The 24,610-nt window shown below is 46.7% G+C and overlaps 1 protein-coding gene across 2 annotated transcripts in view; it reads left to right on the top strand.

Moving 5' to 3' along the window:
- Positions 1–24,610, top strand: part of SLC7A1 (solute carrier family 7 member 1) — a 48,982-nt gene that overhangs the window by 18,404 nt on the left and 5,968 nt on the right. For both annotated transcript variants that reach the window (XM_075139832.1, XM_075139831.1), the window contains exons 2-11: positions 5,044–5,427; positions 9,685–9,843; positions 12,097–12,271; positions 14,167–14,291; positions 15,912–16,134; positions 16,971–17,110; positions 18,814–18,916; positions 20,692–20,903; positions 21,232–21,380; positions 23,805–23,913. In XM_075139832.1, the coding sequence (XP_074995933.1) occupies positions 5,058–5,427; positions 9,685–9,843; positions 12,097–12,271; positions 14,167–14,291; positions 15,912–16,134; positions 16,971–17,110; positions 18,814–18,916; positions 20,692–20,903; positions 21,232–21,380; positions 23,805–23,913 (1,765 nt within the window). In that variant the 5' untranslated portion in view covers positions 5,044–5,057. The remainder of the gene's footprint in view (positions 1–5,043; positions 5,428–9,684; positions 9,844–12,096; positions 12,272–14,166; positions 14,292–15,911; positions 16,135–16,970; positions 17,111–18,813; positions 18,917–20,691; positions 20,904–21,231; positions 21,381–23,804; positions 23,914–24,610) is intronic.

Below are 24,610 nucleotides of genomic sequence, written 5' to 3' on the forward strand. Positions count from 1 at the left end.
CACACTGCAAGCAAGCATTGGTGCCACCTAGCTCTTAGGGTTAGCCCCATTCCTGTCATGTGGGCGTTGTAGAAACCCACATGTTGATGAGTGAGTACACATCACAAACCTTTTCCTTCTGCACAATGCGTGGTCCAATCCTGCAAGATACCCTCCTCCCTCACCTTGATTTTCCATGTAGGAAATGTTCAGCACTTTGCAGGATGAAACCCAGTATGCTCAGCAAGGTTGATGTCAACTTGGAGGTGCAAACCCTGAGGAACACAAAACAATGCATAAGTCACTGAGGTTTGGGGAGGCCTGGACCTGTAGCCTCACCCAGGGTGAAATGTCTTGGGAAGATCTCCTCCGAGCTTCTCCAGTATTCCCCTATGGTTGGTCCAAGTCAGCTTCAGAGGTCCATCCAGGCCTGCCCAGAGGCTCTGTGCAGAGGGCAGGTGAGCCCTGTCCAGCTGCACTGCATCTCTGCAGACCTCCCTGGCTCATCACTCGGCTTCTTGCTGAGCTGGGCCATCTTTCCACCTCCTTTCCATTTTCTGTCTTTATTAATAGCCTCAGCTGGGACTCTCCCATATTCTTCTGTGTTGTGTCTAACTCCTCTGTTCAGGCCATTGAATGTCTAAACCTTGCCATAAATATTGACTTAGCAAGAATTGTCTTTCACCATCCTTTGGCATTTCTTGATGTTTCTGTGCTGCAGAATAAACCCGTGTTTGTCCTGAAATCCAGAGTTTGGTTCTGAGTCAAACTGGTCTTGACTTTCAGACTTGGAAAATAAATCCATTAACACATCTCCTGTGGGTATCTTGCTCATAGTAGGCTGCAGTTTACGGCTGGGATTTCTTTGTTTTGTTTTGGAGGGCTTTTTTTGTATCTTCGGTAGCATTTTTTTCTTGGTGCACAGCACTAGGATCCTCTTTGTTTCCTGGAGCTCCAGCAGCCGCTGGGCAGGGTGGATGAGTTAGCCCCATCGCTGTGGTCTTCGTACGATGCAGGCATCGACAGGATCTCTGCATCACTCTGGTGGGAGTTAAGCAAAGCCTAGGACTTTGTGTTGCGCTAGAAAGCAATGGAATTCATAGGGGATGCTCCAGTGCAGTGCTCTTGTCATCCTACCCCAGTTCAAAGTTCAGGACTGCCCTGTCCCTGCTTTTGGGGAGGTGGGCAGATGTCCAGCTGAAAGCAATCCTGGCTGACCTGGATTTGGGTAAGCTTCAAGGGGGAAGGAGAGTGCATGAGTGAATTGATGTATGAATACACTTAGGTAAACAGGTCTGTCTTCCTTCTGAAGGGAGAAAATAGTTTTCCCTCTCTGTGTGTGTTGGGAATTCCCATGGTTCACCAAATGAGATTTTTGTAAGATTGGCCTGAAACCTTTCTCCATTAGTCTGAATCCGTGTCTTTCGGGAGCGTGTTTGAGAGCTGTTGGTGGAGGAGACAATTCCTGACACGGTGGAACTTGTAAATCCTCAGCCTTGTTCCTGCAGTTGTAATTACTTTCTCATAGTAGGGCAATTAGCGTAAGGCCGAGAGAAAGGGATTTAAGCCAGGGTTTATGACTGGTATCGTGGAAAAATGAAGAGGATTTTTGATTTTGTAGTTGATGCTGTGGCGACAAAACTGAAGCATTGGATTTAATAGCTGACTCACTTAATTAAGTTTCTTAGCATCTATCTTCCCACCTTTTACACTGGGTTTTAGCTGGAGCTGATGAAGTACCAATCTCACTTGACCATACTGTAAATTGCATTTAGCAATATTTTTGCCTACACATTGTTCTCAACATACTATTCATGTTAGTGTGCAATGTATATTGCTGTTCCATTATTGGTATAAAAGGTACTATGCATTGGAAAGTTAATGCCTCAGTCCAGCATTGCATCTAAATAAAAGAACCTTTCTCCCTTTCCATAATTATGAAGAAACATTTGAAAGCCCTGCTTTCGAAGCTGGGCGTATTGGTGCAGTGTGGATATCAGGCTGGTGCTTCTTGAAGCTACAGGATGCAGTCTGAGATGGAAGATGCCCTTCATCCTTGTAGGCTGTGTCCAGGCAGCCTGTGGATTTGCAGAGCAAAACAGTTGCTGCTGAGAATCTGGTGTCTGTACGACACATCTTACATGGGAGGTTATTCTGGAGTAGCTGTTCCTGTGGGCTGAGCACCCGTCAGGCGTTGAGGTGTGTTACATATGCCCCTGCAGCGTCCTCAGGTTTAGGTTCGTCCTGGTAATATCGGGTTTGTCCACTCCACGAGCTCTCTGCAGTGTGAACCAAAGCGTGGTAAATGGGGACAACTGGGACATTCACGTTTAAAGTACTCTTATGCTCAGAACAGAAATGCTAATGGGCATTAAACAGTTGAATGCAGGTCTTACGGTAGTGATTTTGTGCCTGGAGCCAAATCTGTTTGTAAAAGCATGGTAGGTTGTTGTCAGTGCCAGTTGTTGCTCTGGCTTAGGTCGCCTGTAGTCTTTGGTTGGAGTGTGGTTCTGTGGGGACGTTCAAAGCTTCTTGGTGCTTGTCACAAGTGTCGGACCTCCTTCACTGGAGGCCCATTCAAGGTGAAGAACATGCCTTGTTATAGCTCCCCCAACACTGCTTTATTTTAGTATGTGTTTTTCTGTGTATATGAGTTAGGAGTAATCCAGTAGGTCCTACGGAAACATCCTAGCTGTCGAGAGCATCATATTATCCAACTGCCAAATTCTGAATGAGGACGGATGATGCTGGGATGAAGGTGGGATGGCAGAGTCTGGACTGAGGAAAGTGGCCAGTGGGAGGGTCAGGGACAGGTAATCAGAAAGAACCAGGGCATGAAAACGGCAGTGAACCAGCAAAGTGAAACCTCTGTCAAAGTAGGAGGCGGTACCCACTGACTGGAGAAGAGCGAAGAGGTGAGAGACTGGCAGATTCACCTGACAGTTTTATTAAATAAGAGGCACAGAGAAGGTGGGGGACGTGTTTTTTTTTTTTTTTTCCCCCACTTTTAAGGTTAAAAGGAAGAATGATAGCTCGCCTTTATCTTGACTTGAGTAAAGCTTTTGACGGGGTGCCACTCAGGAAGTTATTTAAGAAGATGAGGACTAATAGGAAACTGGCTCGGTACAAAAGAGACTCCAGGGAGAGGAAAACAGACACTGGTAGAGGAGATACCCACTGGAGTTCTTAGTGGTTGCTCTTGGGATGCCCTTGTTGCTTCTTCTGATGGTTCCTCTTGATGCAACAAGTAGAAGGGTGCTAATGGGATGTACTTCTGCTCAGAGGGTGGTTCAGAGCTGAGTAGTTGCAGACAGGGCAAGGGACTGCTCGTGTCTTTCAGGCTTGGATCTCTTGCCTTTGCCAAATGAAAGCTGAGAGGTTATGACTGATCTCTAAAGGTACACTGGGGTAACCATCTGAGTGGGGAAAGGCCGTTCTTGGCACGAGGGCATGTGAATAAACGCTGCCTACTAAAGCATTTTGGCTGGAGAGTAGAGGAGTGTTGGTGGAGCTTTCCAACAGTGGAGATAAGGCACCTAGAAATTTTTAAGGGAAGGCCTCGTGTTATGCCATGGTTGCCTGTGACAACTGGGGCTAGACTTGGCAGTGTAAAAAGCAAGAAATTCCTTCTAATGCTGTGCTCGCGGATTCAGGTAATGCTGTGAGGAGGAGCTCTCTAACCGCTTTCTAAAGGCAAGGACAATTTTGAAGCAACATACTTAATTTTTTTCAGAAAGAGTAAGACAAAACATCCATACCTGGGCTGTGTCCAAGGACATAAATCTTGAAGGGACAGACTCCCTAACAGCACTGGTTCCACAGATGTCCTCGAGGAGCTGACCCCACTGCTGGCCATGCTGGTTTGACTGATTGTAGCTTTTAATGAGTGCTGTTACTGTCTGTGTTAGGTGGACGCCTATGCAGATGGTCGAAATTGTAGGCTTGATGAGTTGCATAGCAATATCTTCCCATGGTATAGCACTGCAAGATATGTGTCTTGCATGGGAAGAGAAGCTCCAGAAGGATTTCCTGAGGGATCCCTCCACAGAGAGGGGTTTGCTTTACCCTGCTGCTAATCCCATCACAAAGTCCCAAGCAGGGGAGCTGCACCTGAGCTGCTCACGCGCTGAAGCCGCTGCACGCCGCTGTTTGGCCATGCCAGCAGGTCCATACACAGTTGCTGAAATGGAACCACGGCTGGAAACCCTGCCCCCCGGTTTCATTAAACACCCCCGTCCTGCAGTGCTTCTGTCCTGGGTGGGACAGGGAAGTGCAGGGAGCCCCACTGTGCTCTCACTTCAGTCATTGCAAATGCAAAATAGCTTGAGCCTTTGCCTCAGCGTAACCAAGTTAAACTTGATTCTGCATGTCCTTTTTCCTAAATTATATCTGTTTCAGCCTGCACAGTTGTAGGCAACAGCAGCCTGTGCTGCTGCCTGTGGCTGGAGCTGGAGCTCAGAGAGGGGAAGTGTCCCAGTGGGTCTGTTTGACTGCAGATGGTGTCATTGACTGTGGCACATGGTCGTGTTGTGCCCTAGGGAGAGTAGCACGGGTGGCGCCTTATTCTGGGATGTAATGCTCACTTCTTAGTTCACCCCGAGACTTAAAAAATATATATAAGTACGTGTATACATATATAATTTTTATAATTTTTTTTTAATATATATATATATATCAGTCTTTTTTTTAATTCCCAGCCCAGGAAAACCACTCTGAAATCTGAAGGACAGGCTTTGCGTTTTTGGCTTGTCCACTTGTCTGTGGACAGGGTGGCTGTGGAGCGGGGTGGGAGCTCGAGTGAAGTGCTGCGTCTCTCCCGGGATCGCGCAGGTTTTGCAGCCTGAGAAATGCTTTGCAGCAGAAAATGCTTTGGTTTTGTCTGTTTTAATTCCCTGTGCTAAGCCTAGGTAAAATGCCGAAGGAGACATTTTGCCATGTAAAAAAGTGGAAAGTGTGAAGATTCGTTTGCTGAAATGTAAGAGGGCTGTAGCAGTGTACCTGTGCAGTGATGCTGTTTCAGGGGGTCTCCCAGTCCAGGTAATGATGGCAGCATCTTTCTTGCAGGCCCAAACACAAAGATGGAGTGTCAGAAAATTATCAATTTTGGAAACCAGCTTCTTCGCCGGAAAAATGTGGACTGCACTCGAGAAGAAAGTCGTCTCTCACGATGCCTCAACACGTTTGACTTAGTGGCTCTGGGCGTAGGCAGCACTTTGGGTGCAGGTGTCTATGTACTGGCTGGAGCCGTGGCACGGGAAAATGCGGGACCTGCCATCGTTATCTCCTTCTTGATTGCCGCCTTGGCTTCAGTGCTGGCCGGACTCTGCTACGGAGAATTTGGTGCTCGAGTTCCTAAGACGGGATCAGCTTATCTCTACAGCTACGTAACCGTGGGCGAGCTGTGGGCCTTCATCACAGGGTGGAATTTAATCCTCTCCTATGTTATCGGTAAGTATGGTGGGTGCGCTGCGAGACCCTGGCTTTAGTCCAGGATGGCAGCCTAGTTTGTAAGATCAGTCTAGTTTGTAAGATCAGCCTTGTTTGGGCGCCTGCGTTACTGTTACAAAACAGACGCTGCACTCTTGCACTCACTGAGGATTTCAGGACTTGTCTGCGGGGAGCGTTGTTGGTGGCTCCTGTCAGTCGGCGAGGTGAGTGGTGTGCTGTGGGCTGAAGCCGGCTTATTGCTGCTGTGACTTCCTCTCAATCTCCACGTCATCCCTTTGACATCCCCTGCTGCTGCACACTTGCCAGGGAGCAAAAGTGTGTCCCCTCTGCCGAGAAAGAAGCCGCTGACGGAAGGATGCTTTTACGTAGCAACATCTGTACTCCTGGCTGATCAAGGGTTAATTCCTGGTCCCTTTGAGACCTGTTTAAAGTATCTGGAGATCAGAGTTTTGTCTTGTGAATGGCTGCAGGATTAAGCTTAGGGTGATCTGCAGGTTCACAGTCTCTGAAACATCCAAACCAAATCCCTTCTAAGCCCTTGACTCCCACTAGGAGAGGCCTTGGATCAAGCTCAGATCGTACAGCGTACAACTCAGCTGATACATAAAAACTAAGCCACACTTTGCTAATTAAGGATTCGTGTCTTTTCAAGCACATTCTGGGCACACTGCTTGTCATCATGCCTGTAAGGCTGCAACCAACTTGCCAGTTGGGAGTGAAGACTTACTAGTTAAAATGAAAACAGACGTTACGCTAAATTATTAAAGGGAGGGCTTTTTTTTTAAATGCATTTTATGGGGTGTGTAAGTGTTACCTTGGAGATTAGTTCCCATGGTGCTGGGGACGGTAAGATCATATCAAGAACAATATAGTGACGTAGCAGCTGCTTGTCTGAGATCGTGCTGGCTCCGCTCTGTGTGCTACCTGAAACATTTTCTTCGTCCTCCTTTTTTTTTTTTTTTTTAATAAGAAATGGGAGGATGAAAAGCCAGAGTCAATTAAACTCATCTCCTTAGGATATCTGAGTCCTGTGGTTCTCTTATGAATCAGGTTCACTGCAAGGAGGGGATAAAAATAGTTTTTAAAAAAAGTAAGCATATAATTTCCTCCAGACTTCTAAAATGGACTCTGCTTAGGCTACATGTAGAAAAATTGAACAGACTTCTTGGTGATTTATCTTCTGTTCCAGAAAGGTAATGATAAATTGTCTCCTCCATGCTCCTCATCTAGTTAGTTATGTGGCCCTTCTCACCATGATACTGGACCACCAAAATGACTGACATAGCCGTGGATGCTGTCCCAAACCGATTCTGCAAATGCATGATGAAAAGATCTACATACTGAACATTACATTCCCAGGATCTGGGCTGAGGCTGGTATTTCTGAGATTTTTTTTTTTTTTTTGTCCTCTCATAATGGCTTTTGAACCAATGCCTCAGTTTTTATTTCAGAGTTGGCTACTCAGTGTATTATCATAAGGCAGAAAATTTAGTAAAAAATAAGTAGATATTAGCCATGAATGTGTTCAAACACAACTTTGTTACTTTTAATTCAGTCTTGTGATAAAAACACATGTTTGCAACTGACTTCCTCATAATTTGGGAGAAAGGCTGGCTAAGCAGGAAAAACAACTGGGGGAGGATGCGAGCTATAGCAGGTCTCTTTTCTTTATCTTACGCAGCCTTTCTCCCCATGCTAATTGCCCCTCTTGTGAGCAAGGACAACTTCCAACAGGTTCAGGGGTGTGGAGGAGAAAGATATGTTGGCAGGCACATGCTGCAGTTCAGAACCGGGGTTTTAGAGGGGCAGAAAGCCAATTTTTTTCTTAGTTGTGCTGCAGAAAATGCCAAACAGTGCCACTGAAACCAGGTGGGGTGGTAGGAGCTTGCATCTGTAAGGAGCTCGGCCAACTCGGTGTTTTCACACTGAGGTTCTCAGAAAGTATTGTGGGGGTGGAAAAAGAAATCCTGGGGTCCCGGGATGAGTGGCCAATAGCTTGTAATTAATTGAAGTGACTTGGCTTGGGGGAAGACTGGTGTGGGGTCTTGGAGGTGGGTGACGAGCAAAAATGGGTGTGCAACTGATGGTTTGTGGTCTAGACAGAAAGAAGAAGGTGTCCAGGACCAGGATCTGGTGTGAACTTTCTTCTGGGATGCTGTGGGTTTGGGGAACCATGCCAGATTGTGGGAAGCATTTCAGGAACTGGAAGCTGGTGGGAGCTGCTAATACGATGAGTTACAGCATCCCTGGCGAGTAGCTGCTGCTGGGGTTTCCTGGGGCACGTGGTGACGTCCTCGCCTGTGCCTGTTCCTGCAGCGAGCCCTGCAGCTGAGCTCAGAGGCTCTCCGGGGAGCCATGTGCTGCGGGCAGGAGCCAGCTCGATCTGGCGAGGTTATGCTGACCCAGAACTAGTAAATCCTCCTGGATACAAGCCGAATGTCTTTGCACCGCGCTCTCTAGCAACAGTAAGATATTATCCAGGTGTCTGCAATGTTGGAAGAATGTCAGATTTCTCCTGCTGCCTCAAGGCTGTTGGTTACAGAGAGTTCGGGATAAACGGCTGATAGTTACATGGAACTGGCATCCAAGCAACTGGCATCTAATATAACACATGCAGGAGCAGGTTGTTCCTGTCCTAGAACATGAAATATTAGAGCCAGGACAAAAAAAAAAAAGCACTAAAGAAATAGTTTCTTCCCTCAAATCGTGCCAAACTTAAGCTGAAAAATTGTAATGTGGTATACAATAACTTTTGGAGTGTTTCAAGATTAAACTGATGGCGCTGATGTCCCATCTCTTTAAAAACATTCACACTGTGCACTTTGCTGTCTCAGTGAACAGAAGAGTCTCCGAACAGGTCTGTTCTGCAGCTTATTTTTATACTGTTGCCGAGCTGGATTGGGGGAATGAATGTTCCCAGCTTTGCTGCAGGCGCTGCCCACCGCTGCTGCAGAGGGGTTAGCTGTAGGTGAGCACGGACGTTGTTTGACACGATTGCAGGTGCCAGAGTTGGGACCTGAACACCCGCTTGCAGGTGAGTGTGTCAGGACAAACTCTTCTAGGTAGAAGGGGGCCCTGACGGCTTCCTCTGAGGAATTGCTCTGCAAACTGAAACAAAACCAACCTCTTTTTTGTAACTAGGTAATTATGTACAGTAGTAATTATATCATGCAATTAGATGCTGTTATATATAGTGTACTGTATAAGACATCGGGAGTATAATGATAGCCACTTTAACGCAGGAGAGGGAGAAGTTGGCTATTACCCAAACCTTCTTATTTTACCCAGTGCTGTCACTGTCTGGTGGTAGCTCTTCGTTGTTACTATTTCAGTTCTCTGAAATGACTCTTCTGGCCCAGACAATGTCCCGGACTTGGTCATCCTGAGACCCCAGGTTGAGTCCTCACCCTGGCAAGCTGTGCGTGGTTTGGTGCTCTCGGGAACCGCAGCAAACAGCGGCTCCGGAGGAGGATGTCTAAGCACTTGCTGCAGGAGTCGTGCCGCTTGCTGGGATCATCAGCGTCCTGCAATAGGCTGACTTATGCTCAGATAACCTGTAAATGATATCTGAGTCTTTATCCTGCTCGGATGCTTTACACCGGAGGTCGGAGCAGACCTGCGTGTTGCTGGAGCGCAGAGCTTGCAGAGCTGGGCGAATGTTGCGGTCCAGGCTCTGGTGTTGCAGCATCGCACTGCCGGAGGCCGGCTGCCTCTGTAAGGTCCCTCTGCCTGGGCTGCCGTCACCCCACCGGGGCTGCCAGGGATTTCTGCTGGTATGAGAAGAGACTCAGACCTCTCTAGTAGCAAAATTACCAGGTTTGGGGGAAGTTCAGGCTGTTGGGGACATAAGGAAAAAGCCATAGAATCATAGAATCATTAAGGTTGGAAAAGACCTCTAAGATCATCAAGTCCAACCGTAAACCTAGTCCAAACCGTCCAACCTAGTCAGTCTAGGCTGTATCTTAAGGCAAAGTCAAGATTTACTAAGAAGCCAAACCACTATAAGGATTTTTTTATCTTGTCAGCTGAGTAGGAGTCTGAGACCCACCACCTGTGCGTGTTACCATCAAAGCAGATGCCAGGCATGAATCCAGGCTGCGGGCTGGATCTGCAGAGGAAAGGTTGCTCCCAGCACCTGGGAAGTCCATGCAAGGTTGCTTCGAGGCCCTCTATGGCAAAAAGCTGTGCAAGGTGCCCCCCGTTTGGAACGTGTGCCAGCCACGAAGGGTGATCTGTATCCTTTCTGTTCTCTGACAGGAACCTCGAGCGTGGCCAGAGCCTGGAGCGCGACGTTTGATGAAATCATAGGCCAGCATATTGAAGAATTTTGTAAAAAATACATGACGATGGATGCTCCTGGAGTGCTAGCAAAATACCCAGACATCTTCGCTGTGGTGATAATCATCATCCTAACAGGTAAAACCTTGGAGGGGTTTGTGAGTGTTGGACCTCCTTCTTCTGTAATTTCATTGTTTGCTTTTGGAATAGGCACAAAGTCCTGATTTATTTTGGACAACATATTAAAGACTTTCTTTGCTACAAGTGTTAGATTGACCTGCTGCTGTGGAGTTAGCACAGGGCATAGCCTGTTTACAAGGTTTTTAATTAGAGGGGAGCATTCTTGATGTTTTTTGAGCCGCTTTTAAAACCTTCGATCAAATTTTATGTAAGGAAGTAAAGAAAAGATGACTCGTTATCCTCAATCAGGTACGGAAGTTTAATCCTTCCCTCCACAAATCCTGTTACACAAGAATTTCATTCTGTTGCTCCGTCAGCCTTACTCCCTCTTTGATAATCTGCCAATTTTCAGTGCCTTGAGCCAGGAAAGTGAGAAAAAAAAAAATAGGGACTCAGTAACAACCTCATGTTTTGTTTTGGTTTTTTTTTAAATATATATGGGCTTCAGTTTGCAGCAGTGAGTGCAAAACTCCAGAGAAATAAATGTGTGATGAACAGTCAGGTCCTCTTTTTTTCTAAAAATGTGCCACGGCTTTGATGAGAATTTGGAAAAGTTTTGAAAATTTGTAAAGTTAAAATCCTGAACTTTTACCACTTCTTCAACTGGATCTTGCAAAGCATTGCCAAATTTAGGCAAATTTTAAAAATTACACTTCTCATGTACCCCTCTGGTTTCCAGAACGCAGAAGCTGGGGTGTCACCCCAACAAGATTATCGTGACATTTCCTACTCTGATCAGGATGGCCATCTCACAGCGTGAGCTGTGCTCATGGGAACAGGCTTCATAAGCAAGGGATACTTTGGCATCTGGGTTTGCATTTGGATCTAGGATTATATCAAGAACTGCTGAAGTCAATAGCAGCCCTCTGTTTTCAGGACTACATCTGAATTGGAGAGAAGATTTCCCTCTTTGTTCATTTGTATATAATAGGAATTGCTCTAGTTTCAAATTAGAATCTGGTCTTTCACCTCAGATACAATTTACAAAATTTAGGACGCCTCATTTCAGCACTACCGAGCCATAAAATTATACAGATTACCAACGGCTTTATTCCCCTGCATGGAGCAAATTCCCTGGATTTTAATAAAGAACGCAAACCATTCTTTTCTACAAAAAGCTGCTGAATGAGCAGCTTTAGTCCCAGATGTAAACGCTATAAGTTTATTTCTGCTTGCACTGTCTTGAGCTTCAGATTTCTACAGGGTACCTTACAAGTTTTCCTGGGCAGGTACACAGTTTTATCAAACACTTCCCTGATGTGGCTGTCTTAGCTTATTTCCTATTTTAAAAGGAAAGGCCAATGCACAGGATGCTCCTCTCTCCTTGAAGTGTCTTGGAGTAGCAGTAAGGACACCCTGTTGTGCCTTTCTTCTCCCTCAGGCCTGTGTGAAGTTTTTTACGTTCTCCCTCAGCCGCCTTCTTAGATTTGGGTTAAAGGTTTGAGTTTTTGAAAATCAGGCACCTGAAGAGCAAATGCGAGTTGCCAGAGGCTGTCGTTCTGAGAAGCCGAGCCTTGCCTCAGTGAGAGGCTGGTTGCCAAAGCCTGTAAACGTGCTCTTCTTCAGATGGATGCTCTTAACACCACAGGCTGAAATCCTGCTCTTGCTGAGCTCACTGGCAAAGCTTCCACTGATTTAAATGGGAGCAGAATTCCCAAGATGCCACCTTCTTCTGTGTCTTCAGCACTAGGAGTAGCTGTCCTCCTAGTTTCAGTCCCTGCTCATATTTTTCCCTGCTTCTAAGGAAAGTTGAATGTTGTTCATAACTTCTGCGTGTGGCCAAGACCTCTAAGACAATGTTCCTTCGTGAAGAAAAACACCTGGGGTGCTTTCTCCAGGTCTCTAGGTGGAGTTTGAGGCTGTGTCTATGTGGCACACCGTAGCACCATGAGGTGACCAGAGCTGGTGTTGAAAGCACTGGAAGCAGCTTAGCTGTGGAAGCAAAGCATTTGACCAGGGGCACGTGCCAAATGGGCATGCTGGGTGGGAAGGCGTGTCACATCCCGCAGTAGTAATGTCTGGGCTGGAGTCCTCGTCCTCCTTCTGGGTGAGTTAATCCTGACCTCCCTGAGCTACTTGGCTTTGTGGAGAAATGAGGTGTGATAAGTTGGGCAGAGCACAGCATGAACAGAGCTGGGCTACCTCTGCAAGCCCCCAGTGCCTGCAGCTGGTGGCGAAATACCTGACTGCCTATCTGCCGTTTTTCCCCAGGGCTTTTAATTTTTGGCGTGAAGGAATCTGCCCTGGTGAACAAAGTGTTCACCTGCATCAACATCCTCGTCCTTGGCTTTGTCATGGTCTCTGGCTTCGTGAAGGGGTCTGTTAAAAACTGGCAGCTGACGGAACAGGACATTTACAACACCAGCCACAGCATTTACGGAGACAAGTAGGTTGGATCTTTTCTTCTCAGCTCTGAAATGGATGCATTTTCAATGGCAAGTTTATGGGGGGGGTTGTGGAGTGATTTAGAAAACCAGTGAATGGGATGGCTCCCTCCTTGGAGGCAAAGCTGGTTTCAGAGGGCGTTTGCTGAAAGCAGGCTGTGCTGATGGGCTGAAACTGATAGGAGGTAGGCTGCGTCAAGGTGGGCCCTGCTGCAGAACTGACCATTTCCAGCCTCAGACCAATACGGCATCCAAATTTGAGAGAAAAGAGCTTTTCAGACAACCTCCTACTCAAGGCTACACCAGGCTGGCTCTGATGCCTGTATGAAGCCATGACCAAGTACAGCTCTGTAGTTTCTTTGGACACTTGGGCAAATACCGTTGGACCTTTTGGAGACCTTGTCCCAAACGCCTCAATAAAATGAAGGCAAGTTGCAGATTATTTTAATGCATTGCAGCAAGCATATCACAAATCCATTTTTAATGACATTTTGCTACTTGGCCAAAATCCTGTCTTCCTATACAAGATGAAAATTAAGGAGTTTACAAGGGTTGCCAGTGATACAAGGCTGTTCATTTTTGCTTGTGACTGTACAACACAGAATGAGGGCCTTTAAATATCTCCACATACATCAACTCAGTCCTGGCTTGCTATCTAAACCCTTCATGCTGGCCTGCAAGGAAGCACAGTTTGGCAAAAACTGGAGAGATTCATAAATGTTGCATGGGTCAAGTTTGGCTTGTGTACAAACTGCTTATTAAGCCTCTCTGCAAAATTCAATCTGCTGCAAACAAATTGCTTCTATAGGAAAGGTCCCCCCTCCTTCCGTACTGCTATTCCCATGCAAGGAGTAATTAGTGCAATAGCTTCAAAGTGTAACTGTAGCTCTTTGACCCACAGCACTTACTATTTTTGTAAAAACTGCTTGGGGTTTACTTTACTTTATCTTTATTTCCGGAGTAATCCACATTTGGGTTGTGCTATTTCTGCAAATAACAAGCCTGTTTTCATCTAAGTCTCAGCAGAGCTTCTACGATAGAGTTCAGATGCTTACACCTGATAAGGCTTGCAGATTTGGGATTTACTTTAATTTAATTGCCTTAATTCATCTTTACAAAGGCTTTTCCTTGAAAAAGTGACCTAAGTCACTTGAACTGAAGGGTATGTTATACATGACTCAACACAGGCACATGGATCCGGGGTCCTGATCCAGAGTGCACTCGGATTAGTAGGTGTCCATCTGTTGACTGGAATGATCTTTGGATGAGGCTCAGCAAAGCATTTGGTGCGTCAGGGATGCAGGCTCCTCTCCTCCCTCAGGGTCGCCAGCATGGTTTGGCTATGAACTTGGCACAGGGAATTTTGAAGTTGAATATGGAGGATTGGGTGGATTTTAGACAGTCATGGCACCCTGCATTGCTCTCTGATGTCTACTCACCTACACTTTATCTGAGTCCAGCGTAGGTGAAAAGTGGATGGTTTACACTTTTCTCAGTCTTCCGTTTTCAGAATTACATGTTGTGCTTTTTCAAAAACTTGTGTTTAAATTAATATGTGTATCCACACACATGCAGTAGTATCAGGAGAGGAATTTTAATATTCATGCTATTTTCTCCCTGTCTTAGCCAAGACATTTTTATCTGCCCCCAAAAAACAGGTGGTGGGAACAAACCATGAACCATTTTTATTCCGTGCATTCCCCAGGCTGTTGCAGGCCAGTCCAAAGCTCAGCAACGGGTAGGGCTTAGCGTTTTGCCTGGTATTTGTATGCCAGCGTGTGAAAGAGAGAGTGTGTTCCTTCGAACTCCAGCTTTGGATTTTGTTATGAGCTCTATGAATAGTTTTGTTACCCCCACCTAGGCAGGATGATCTCTAACCCAGTGCCTTGCCTTTTAGTCAAACACAGGAAGAAAAGCTCTACGGTGTTGGAGGGTTTATGCCCTATGGATGGAAAGGAGTCCTCTCAGGGGCAGCCACGTGTTTTTATGCTTTCGTGGGATTTGACTGTATTGCTACTACAGGTAAGAGAGAAGATGTCTTCGTTCTGGTTATGAACCTGGTTGCTGGTAGATTGGCTTTCAGTAATGTTGCACAGCACAGATAATGAGTAATTCAGGGCACTGCATTCATCATCCCTCTGAACCTCAGCCCAGAATATACTTTTGGCTCAGCTGCTCCTAATACTCAAAGTGCCGAGTATGTCCAAGTCCCTGGGTGCTTGAGTGTTGACTTCTAGCTGCTGTGGCAGGCAGCTAGACTGTATAACCCACAAAATGAGCTTTCTCCCTTCTTTGCCTGCAGGCCCAGTCCCATGGTTGGTCACTGATGACACTAACCAGGTCTGACTCCACAGAAGACACAGCCAGCTTTACCAATTAGGCAAACAGGGAAGGCCCAGGTTCAGATGCTTTGTATGACTGGTGAAGTTTTAACCTCTAACTCCAGAATATGCTTTAATCAACAGGTTATTCTGGAGTAGGGTTCTTCAGTGCCTTCAGCTGAAGATGCTCCACTGGCTTGGAATATTTAAAGGGCCAGAGAAAGGGGGAGCCTCTGGAGAGTCATCTGCAGCCTAAAACTGTACCTGAAAATAAGGGGGAATTTTCATCTCCAAAGGTTCAGAGATCTTCTTCTGAGAGAGAAACCATAAGCATTATCGTATTTCTCCTGGCTAAGAAGAATCTCAGTTACCTGGAGAAAGGAAGGATTATCCTTAATTTCATATTTGGCAAGAACTGAATTGCTTCAAAGCTGGAGTAGAGGGAGGAGGAGATCATCACAAAGACAGATGAAGCAGTACTGCCTCTTATTCCAAGGAGTTTGAGAAGTGCTGGCTCCGTTACTCCAGCCAGCCCTAGGGCCTCTCCTTGCAGGAGAAACACATTCATCTGCCTTTGACTTATAGGTGTATGGGTCTCTGCTTATCGGTTCATCTTCCTGAAATGCCAAACCTCAGGAACTCTTGCTTTCAGAGAAGAGCAGCTCTGGAGGACAGGGAAGGCTCAAAGCTGTTTCTTAATTAATCAGTCCCTGAATTTTGAGGATCTTTCTTTTTTTTTTACATATTCATCCCAACTTGGTTGTTGAAAAATCTCCATAAAAATTAGAGGGAGTCCCTTTTTTTAAGAAGGATTTTCAAAGATCCGTATGGTTTCCAGGCGCTATGTGAAGTCTGCATTTCCCTGGACCTAGGCACCTATGGTGCTGTGTTCACTGTGTAGTAGTTTTGGTGGAGGTACTAGCTGAAATGCTTACCCAAGGATTTGCCCTACAACTGCACAATAATTTCTTGTCCCATCGCTTGTGATCATTGAACTCTTCTTGAGGCTGCATCATCAGTGGGATAGCAGAAGTAATTGGAGGTAAAAATAACCCTTTTTGGGAAAAGGACTGCTTTTAATCCGGATCGTTTCTGTGCCTGAGTTTACAAGGCCTCTACAAATGTTTATGTCAGAAAGAGTGACAGGAGCAGCAGAAGTGGGAGCAACAGGCTGGGGCGGGCCATCGGCAGCATGCAGCTCCACACGGTCAGACAGCGCCTTGCTGCCCACGGAGCCTTTGGAAGCCCCAGCCAGCATGCTCTAGGTTGGGATAAAGTTCTTGCTCATCATTTAGCTGATATTTCAATTTCTTTCTTCTAGGCGAGGAGGTAAAAAACCCTCAGAAGGCCATTCCTATTGGCATCGTGGCATCTCTACTCATCTGCTTTGTGGCTTATTTTGGCGTGTCAGCTGCCCTGACACTCATGATGCCTTACTACCAGCTGGATACCAATAGCCCTTTACCCAATGCCTTTAAGTATGTGGGTTGGGATGGAGCCAATTACGCAGTGGCTGTCGGTTCCTTGTGTGCGCTTTCTACGAGGTGAGACACTACTCTTCCTTTGTGCATCTCTCAAGGCAAACATGTATCTCCAGCTCCTTTAAAAAATGGTGCATGTCAAGGCTTTGCCTTCACTGTGTTCCCCTAGGAAGCTCAAGGGAGCCCAGACCAGGGATGAAATTCAGAGCTATTGACTTCCAAAGGGCCAGGATTTCACCCTGAGATAGATTTCAGAGATGCACATGACCAGTATCACTTCAGAAACTCCCATCTTAGCAGCAGACCCAGCAGGTGCATCTCTGGAATGTAAATGGATTCAGTGACTAAGTCATGGAGGCAACTCCACAGTGCAAGCATGGTTTGCCCACAAGACATCCTGCCCTGCTGGGTGGAGAGCAGACTTGTGTCAGGTAATGCGGGATGCATCTTCTGGAGCATATGGGGCTTACTGTATCCAGGGCTGTCTGTCTGCAGGTTGCCTGCAGGACAGCCATCTGGATGCGAGGCAGGGCAGGCTGGAGGCAAACTATGTAATGTTCTTTTGCACTCTGGAGACCTATTGTTTCAGATCAGCTTAGACATACTCAGTTAGGTGAGCAATCATAGAGGCTCATAGAAGTTACAGCTATTTTGCTACCTGAAAGTTAGGCTGTTTTCATGCCCCATGGCTAAATTTAGGTATCCAGAATCTCAGAGCTGCACCTCAGTCACCAGCTATCAGCAACAGGAGTGTGCAGAGGGAGCCCTTGAAGGAGAAGCTGAAGTGAATGAAAGCTACCTGTTCTGTGTTTGTACTGCTATAAACTTGCTTTCATTTGTGTGCCTGTGCTCAGCAGGAGGTGATATAAGTAGATTATTTCCCCCTTCTGTGTCCTTAGTCTCCTCGGCTCCATGTTTCCAATGCCTCGAATAATTTATGCTATGGCAGAAGATGGGCTTCTCTTTAAATTTTTGGCTAAAGTCAACGAGAAGAGAAAAACTCCAATAATCGCAACAGTGACATCAGGGGCCGTTGCAGGTAAGATCCAAAGACTTACAGGAACGCGTGGAACAGAGACATAAGCTCATCCTAGGGGCAGATAAGTCTGCCTGAGTCTAGCCCACTTACTAATCGGATGTATCGCACAGCACGACTTCCCAGAGCGTGCCCTGGGTTTCCAGGGCATACCCTGGGGGGGCTGGGTGAGCATGAATAGCTCGCTGTGTGTCCCTCTTTCTCAGAGCTCATTGTTGACATCCTGTCTCATGCCAAGAATTGCCTTCATCCACTCCCTGGGTGCTCTGCCAGCCTTAAAAATAATTAACCCCCTGCAAGGTGGCAGCCAGCGGTGCCCCAGCATCCTTGTGGCTGTTGGCCTGGCTTGGCTGAAGACACCGCACCACCTGTGGGTAGCAGCTCGGCAGAAGACGCCAGAGCAGCCGGAGACAGGCAGATGGCCCCTGTGGCACAGGCGTTCGTTAATCATTTAGTCACAGCTGGCAGCTGTCCCGTCCTCCCCTTCCCTCTCCCGGCTCCCAGGAACATGGGAATTAAACCTCCCAAATGGCAAGGACGAGTGGCTTACCCTCTTCTCGCAACCGCCCCCTTCCTTGCGATGCCTAGCAAAGAGGAGAGCCTTGCTGCTTCCTCTTTACCTTCTGCTGCAAATGTGGGATGAGCTGTTGGTGTGAGAACATGCCATGTCTTGTGGGGAGTTGGTGCTGAACTGCCGCCGTGTGCTCTGAGCTCCTGTGAAATGGCTCAACCCCTGCCGCTGGGACCCATGGAGCCTCCTCTCAGCTGCTTCTCTGGCACCTTCCTCTTCAGGTGGCCTCGGGTCCAGACAGGCGAAAAAAGAGCAGATAAAGTAAAAAAAATATGCCTTGCAGTCCCTTCAGGTCTCCTCAGAGTGGTCTGTAGCGCCTAGGACCAAGGTGCACACAAAGCTGCAGGGGCAGCACTTGCCAGCCGAGCTTAAAGGTTGGGTTGGTTGTTGGGCTCCAGGCGGTGCGTTGAGGACAGGCTGGGCCAGGCTCAGCTGCGAGATCCCTGCGCTCTCATACGACCAGTGGCGTCACCTGAATGTCTGACTGTGGCGTCTGTCCTCCGCTTAGTTGCTTCTCCTTCTGAAGGCCTCTATACAAAGGTCTGTACAACCAGGGGTTGCCTGGTGAGGGTGTGTAAGCGGGGTAATCCCTAAGGGATGGGAGTCTATACCTTTTGCTGTAAAACCCCACGATGAGGCATGCTAACTCAAGATGCTCTCCTTGATGCTTGGCCGCATTGCGTGCACAAGCTTGGTTTCGCCCCAGCTGAGCTGAGGCACCGGAGCGAGGTGCTGCCCGTCCTCTGTTCCCTCTAGCTACTTCCAGGAGACAATTGTGGCCTTGGGGGTGCTGCAGCTGTGCGGGGGGGACTCCGGCAACGAGGCTGTGGCTCAAACACCTGCTCATTGCTGTTAGTTGGGTGAACGTACCCATATGAGACAAATAGGCTGGCATTTACTAGTAAATGGTTTCTCTGGTTCCGGCTAGTGAGGCTGTGCTGGGACAGCCAGCGAGTTTCGTGGTATTTATGCACCAAGTCCTGCCTCTTGCCATCTCAGGTCAGCTCAAGCTGCCCAGCCAAGTCCTGAGCAACAGTCACACGTGTGCTGCGTTGTCGTTAACACTCCTCAGATGTGCATGTTATACTGTGTTACTGATTTTTCTTCCCTCTCTCACCTTCCTCTGCTCCTACAGCTGTTATGGCCTTTCTCTTCGACTTGAAAGATCTTGTGGATCTCATGTCCATCGGGACCCTCCTGGCTTACTCCTTGGTGGCAGCCTGCGTGTTGGTACTGAGGTATGCGTGTAGAAACAGCCTCTCTTGTACCACAGACAGAAATCCACAGAGCGATCAGATGTCCTCATAGTTTCCATAGACCCAGTTAAACCATTAACATCTCCAGCTATAAGCATGTGAAGAACTTGTTTCTTTAAGCTCATGGGGCGTTGTGCTAGTTGGATCTGCAAGGGGGTCCTCTGAACTTGGTTAACCCTTGGTCCATGCCTCTCCTGTGGTCAACCTTGAATGACGTGGGAGATATGCCAACATGTAGGAATGGGAGATGGGTGGTCCTGGATGCCTGCATCATCACCACTCTTGTTCCTACTGGGGATACATTTTCAGGTCGTCTTACTTTTGAAAGGCGATTCAAGGTGAAGTCTAGCAGCAGCAAAAAAGCTGAGCCTGTGTTTGCAGGATCAGTGCCTTAGTGCATGTCTTTTAGAAGTGCTGAGCTCCCATAGCTTCCCTAACCTAAACGGAAAATTGAGTATCTTCATTGCTTGGCACCTCATGGACAACAGCACTCGACCCATGAGGACTGTATTTTGAAGATCGTGTTACTGAAAAATACCTTTGTGTTCAATGACTTATTCAAAGTCTGGTGGAGGCTTTTTGCCTGCTCACAGCAAATGCATTGAACTAAGAACTGTCTTGCAGCAAGTGAAGGGCCAACGCTGTATACTGTGATACCATTACTCTGTGCCTTTGCTGTCCACCCTGCCCCTTGAAAATCCTTGATGATTCTCCTTGCCCTTTTTACTTTTCCTCTGATTTCCCAGTCCCGTCTTCTCCATACAGCTGTAAATGGCTTCTTAATTTATTTTAGCAAGCTGCTGTACCCATTGTATGGTATTTTCCCCATCATAGATTTGCAGAGCTGACAGCCTGTCTTGTAGCAGCCTGGGCAGTGATTTGGCTGCCCCATTGGCTGCCTAATGAAGTAGCAGCTGAATTGTTTCCAAAGCTGTAAGGTCCTGCCACTAATACCCTGCTGTGGCTGGAGCCAGGGATTTCACTGCATTTCTCAATTTGCAGTGTTTCACAAATGCCCTCATTGCAAACACATCACCACAGGACCTATTTTGAGGTGTCTTTCAAAATGGCCCTTTCCTTTAGTCAGACTTGTGGCTGAGGGTCATGGGCAAAACCTTCTGTGAAAGAGAGCTGAGGCTGGAAGAGTGTTTTTTCTTTATGGATCCATGTGGTTGTGCATCAGGGCCCTGTTGAATGAGGTGCTGTCCACACAGGCAACAAAAAATTACTGTTCTTCGTTCACCTCTTCCTTCCCTATGTGGCAGCAGACAAGCCAGCAGAAGAGGCTGGGATGGAGGAGGATGGGGCACCAGGAATGTCGCCATGGGGTGCAATCAGCAGCTGCCGGGGTGCGATATCTGCTGAGCTGTTAGCTCAGCCACCTCCGTGCCAAAACACAAGAGCTGAACTGCCACAGATAACCCGACGGCCTGGTTATGACCATTTGTCTGTCCCTCTGCCGCTTTCTTCTCTGGTCCTCACTGCTGTCACCCGATCACGTTTTGGTGACACAGATGATAGGGTTTATGAAAAACACTGACATTACAACCAAGGTGATAATAACTGACCATATTTGCTCACGTTATGATGACATTATTCCTCGGATTTCCCCCTGAAACGGAAGGGTGTAGACATTATGTGTGCCTGTTCCAGTGCTCTAGTGATCTGGGGTGCAGCCATGGCTATCTGTGTGGCTTTCAAACGAACAGTACCTGCACCAAACCAACATGCTCTTTGTTTCATTTCCCTTTTCCTAGGTATCAGCCAGAGCAGCCTAACTTGGCATACCAGATGGCTAGGACAACAGAGGAGACGGATAACAATGAGTCTGTGAGCACCAGTGAGTCACAGGCTGGATTTCTGCCAGAGGAAGAGGAGAAATGTTCCCTCAAAGCCATACTGTGTCCCCCAAATTCGGACCCTTCCAAATTCTCTGGCTCGGTGGTGAACGTCTCAACCTTCATCATTGGTAAGCACTGGGCAGTGAGCCAGCTGGTAGGTCCTTGTACTCACCATGGTGGGAAGGCTCACCTCCTGGCTGTAATTTTGATGAGCTCTTGTAATGGCCAAAATAACTTAAGATCTACGGATTAAATTTATTACTTGAAAAGAAATCAACAGATGGGGCGTGTGTGTGTGTAGGGGGAAGGGCATGTCTCTTACAGTTAGTTTTTTCATGTGTTGCTATTCTGTTTGCAGAGCTTTCAGATTCTGCTTTGCCTGCTTGTGGTTTTGGTTTGTTTTTTTTTTCCTGTTCCTAAAAAAAGAATCGGTAAGCTTTTGGTGTCTGTTCACAGGTTTCCTTATCGTGGGTAGCTGTATCCTGACTGCCCTTGAGCCGAGCATTCTGATAAAGGCTGTATGGATTATTGCTGCCATCCTTGTTCTTGTTGTCAGCTTCATTATATGGAAACAGCCTGAAAGCAAAACCAAGCTCTCCTTTAAGGTGAGTGTCCTGGGAGGTGTAGCTAGAAAAGAGCTGTTTGGGAGGTGGTTGGCGGAGGAAGTGCATGTTGGCCTGTATCAGAAGGGGGGACTTGGCCAAATGGACATGCAGAGAATATAGACATGATGTGAACTTTTCCATGCAGGGCTGCCAATAGAGCTGATGTTTGAGCTCTCCAGTTAGCGTGGCTGTAACCTCTCGTCTGCGCTCACTGCATAAAGGGATGTCCTACCAGAGCTGAGCTCAGCCTCCAAGAGTGGTTTCCTCTTGGGGTCTAACCTCAAGTGTCAGTGTAGGTGCTTTGCTGCAGAACGCAGCATGGCAGACGAAGCGTTGTGGCAAGCCAGCTGCCCAGCAGTGCCCCATGGGCAGAAGCAGATTGGGCACAGAGAGAAGGGCTGAGGGGCTTAACTGAGAGGTGGGAGGAGGGAATCAGGAGGGGAAGCCACGCGTGGTCAGGTCAGAGGTAACAGTAGGGGACTTGGAAGGAAATGTAAATGGTGCTGGTGTCCAGGAGAAGCTGGGAGGGCAGAACCTGGTGCAGAGATGTGGCCAGAAGGGAAGGGCAGGACAGTGCTTTTGAAGCAGAAGGTTATAGGATATGGAAGAGAGAGAGACCAGAGGAAAAGGGGATGGTTTTGAAGGGCCACGTCAAATTGTGGGTACAGAAGGAGGGAGAACCCAAGAAGCAAGCTTGTGTGTGAGCATCAAAGGGATGCTCGCTAAAAGGTGAAGAAAATGCACTTTCACGTCCTACTAAGTCCCCATGGAGACTAAGGGATGACCATTCTCTCTTTAACAGCCTTAAGTATGAGGAACTCTGTCATTTTCCTGCCTTGTACAAGCACAGCATCCTTTCTATCTTAAACTCTGGGATGTTTTTTTTTCCCCTGGTATAATCCTGCAAGTCATGTTTTATCATATTGATTTCAGGCTATTTCCCCAATTTATATAATTAGTTTTGGATTCTAATCCCATCCTCCAAACTGCTCTCATTTTGACTGCTCTTCAATTACAGTTTTTCAGTAAATTCTCTGATTTTAGTAATTTAATCCAACCAGAGTTGCCCAAGGTAGTGTTTGCAGCTCATCTTGGGGTTATAGTCCCAGAAGTGGAAACAGAAATGGCCAGGAGCAGAAAACTTAGGAACTGTTGTCTAGACTGTATTTTCTGAACTTGCTTCTGAGGAGATCTCTTTGCCTTGCATTCAGGATGTTTTACCTCCTTTTTTTCCCCTCAGCCGCTACCCTGTCCGAGGGGAAAAAAAAAATTAGACCTGTCACTGCTAAATCTGTAATGGCTGTTTCTTATCTCCTTGTTGTCCTTTAGACATTTACAACCTGACTGTCTAGTGATTTTTCTCCAAAGTCTCTCTGGGAATCCAAGGCTGACTGGTTTGTTCCCCAGTTGTTTTTCTGTACTTCTTTTTAATAGGTAATTTGTCTCCCTTCTCCAGTCTTTAAAGACCTTAACGGTCTACCAAGAGCTCTGAGATGCCTATTAGTAGTTCAGAGATCACTTCTGCAATCTCTGGGTACATAACTCACCCCCCTAGGGAAATCTCATTTGCCCCTACTGACTTGACAAAGCCTAATTTAGAAAAATATTCTTCTTCCGTTTTCTAATTTGTGTGCCCATTCCCTTTCTCTAATGATGTGAACAGCTGCTCACCATAAATGTGTTGTTTTTTTTTTTTTTTGGTGAAGCTTAAATCAAGGAAGCCCTACAACATTTCAACCTGTTTCTTTTTGTAAATCTCCTTTTTCCTTAGGAGTGGAGTTCACTTTCCTCTTAGTTTCACCATATTCACAAACCTTTCTATTGCTGTAATTTGTCCTTTCTGATTTTCTCTTTACATACCTGTGCTGTTTCTTTATATTCTGATTTTTGCGTTTTGGTTTTACTGTCTCATTCTTCTTTGTACGTCAGATCATTAAGGCATTCTTCGTACAGCTGCACTCGTCTCTTACAATATTTCCTGGTTTTCTTCTGCTCTAGGATAATTTGCTCTATATTGCTTAATTACCTTGGTACCTGCTGGATGAAGTTCTTCAGGTCCCTCCTCTGACATTCTCCTTACCTACTTCTCCTGGTCTTCAGTAGGTGCCTGTCATGACAATCCTTGGTTTTCCTCTTCTCACCTTCCCCTGCCAAGTATTTAGTATTGCTGCTAAAATTTGCCTTTTGCCTCTTTCCAGACCACAAAACAAGGACAACCATTCTCAAAGCAGGCGAACAGCATTGTTCACATCCCTCTCCCACGGTGGATTGATGTCCTCCATTTTGGTCTAACCTTGCCTTTGCTCAGATCTGGCAGCTGAAGAGTTGCTAACAGCCATCACTTCCCGTATACAAGGGATGCGATGTTCCTGCCTGCCCGTTGGTCTGCCCTGTGGATGTAATGTATCCCTCTTTCTTTTTCAGGTACCTCTTTTGCCCCTTCTTCCTGTTGTGAGTATTTTTGTGAATGTTTACCTCATGATGCAGCTAGACCTAGGCACGTGGATACGGTTTGCAGTCTGGATGCTCATAGGTGAGTTTGAGACAGTAAAAAATTTGACGTTTAAAGTTACTAGATTTTGTTAACTATAAATTTATTGTAGCATTCCGGGGAGGGATCCTGCACTGTCATCATCCTTGTGCAACCTTTGTGACTTAACTGAAGCCATTTAGGCAGTGTGTCTCAAGCCTTGTTTTAAATTCAAGGGTCATGAAGCCTTTGTGAGGAGAAAACAACAACCCATGAACCATCTTACGGGTCTTGTTTCCAACAAGAAACCACACAGCGTTTCTTGTTGGCTGGCCTTGAACTGCAGTCCAGGTGGTGGGGCTTGTGCTTCTGGAGCTGAAGGAGCTGAGCTCCATTCCAAGATGCTCCCAATAGCGATGTGGAGAAGGCTGAATTGCCTGAAATGCCCAGGGAATTTGTTACAATGAAAATGATTAAGATTAGCATCAGTTGCAGATGTACTTTACTGGGATGGATGCTGCAGGCACACAAATGGAGAGAGAAAGCTCTCTGCAGAATGGACTGCAATGAACTCACTGAAAAGCATGAGAGGTTTATTCTCTAATTAGCCCCCCATCTGGTGCCTGGATAGATTGTCTTTTTATTAAAGACTGATGCCTGTGTTAATAGCTTTTTTCTAAGGAAGATAGTGGCTGTCCATTAGAATTTAGCCATCAGGATGGCTGGACTTAACCCCTGGTGTAACCTGTGTTGGTCGGTG

This window comes from Calonectris borealis, chromosome 1, assembly GCF_964195595.1.
Source record: "Calonectris borealis chromosome 1, bCalBor7.hap1.2, whole genome shotgun sequence".
Taxonomy (NCBI): domain Eukaryota; kingdom Metazoa; phylum Chordata; class Aves; order Procellariiformes; family Procellariidae; genus Calonectris; species Calonectris borealis.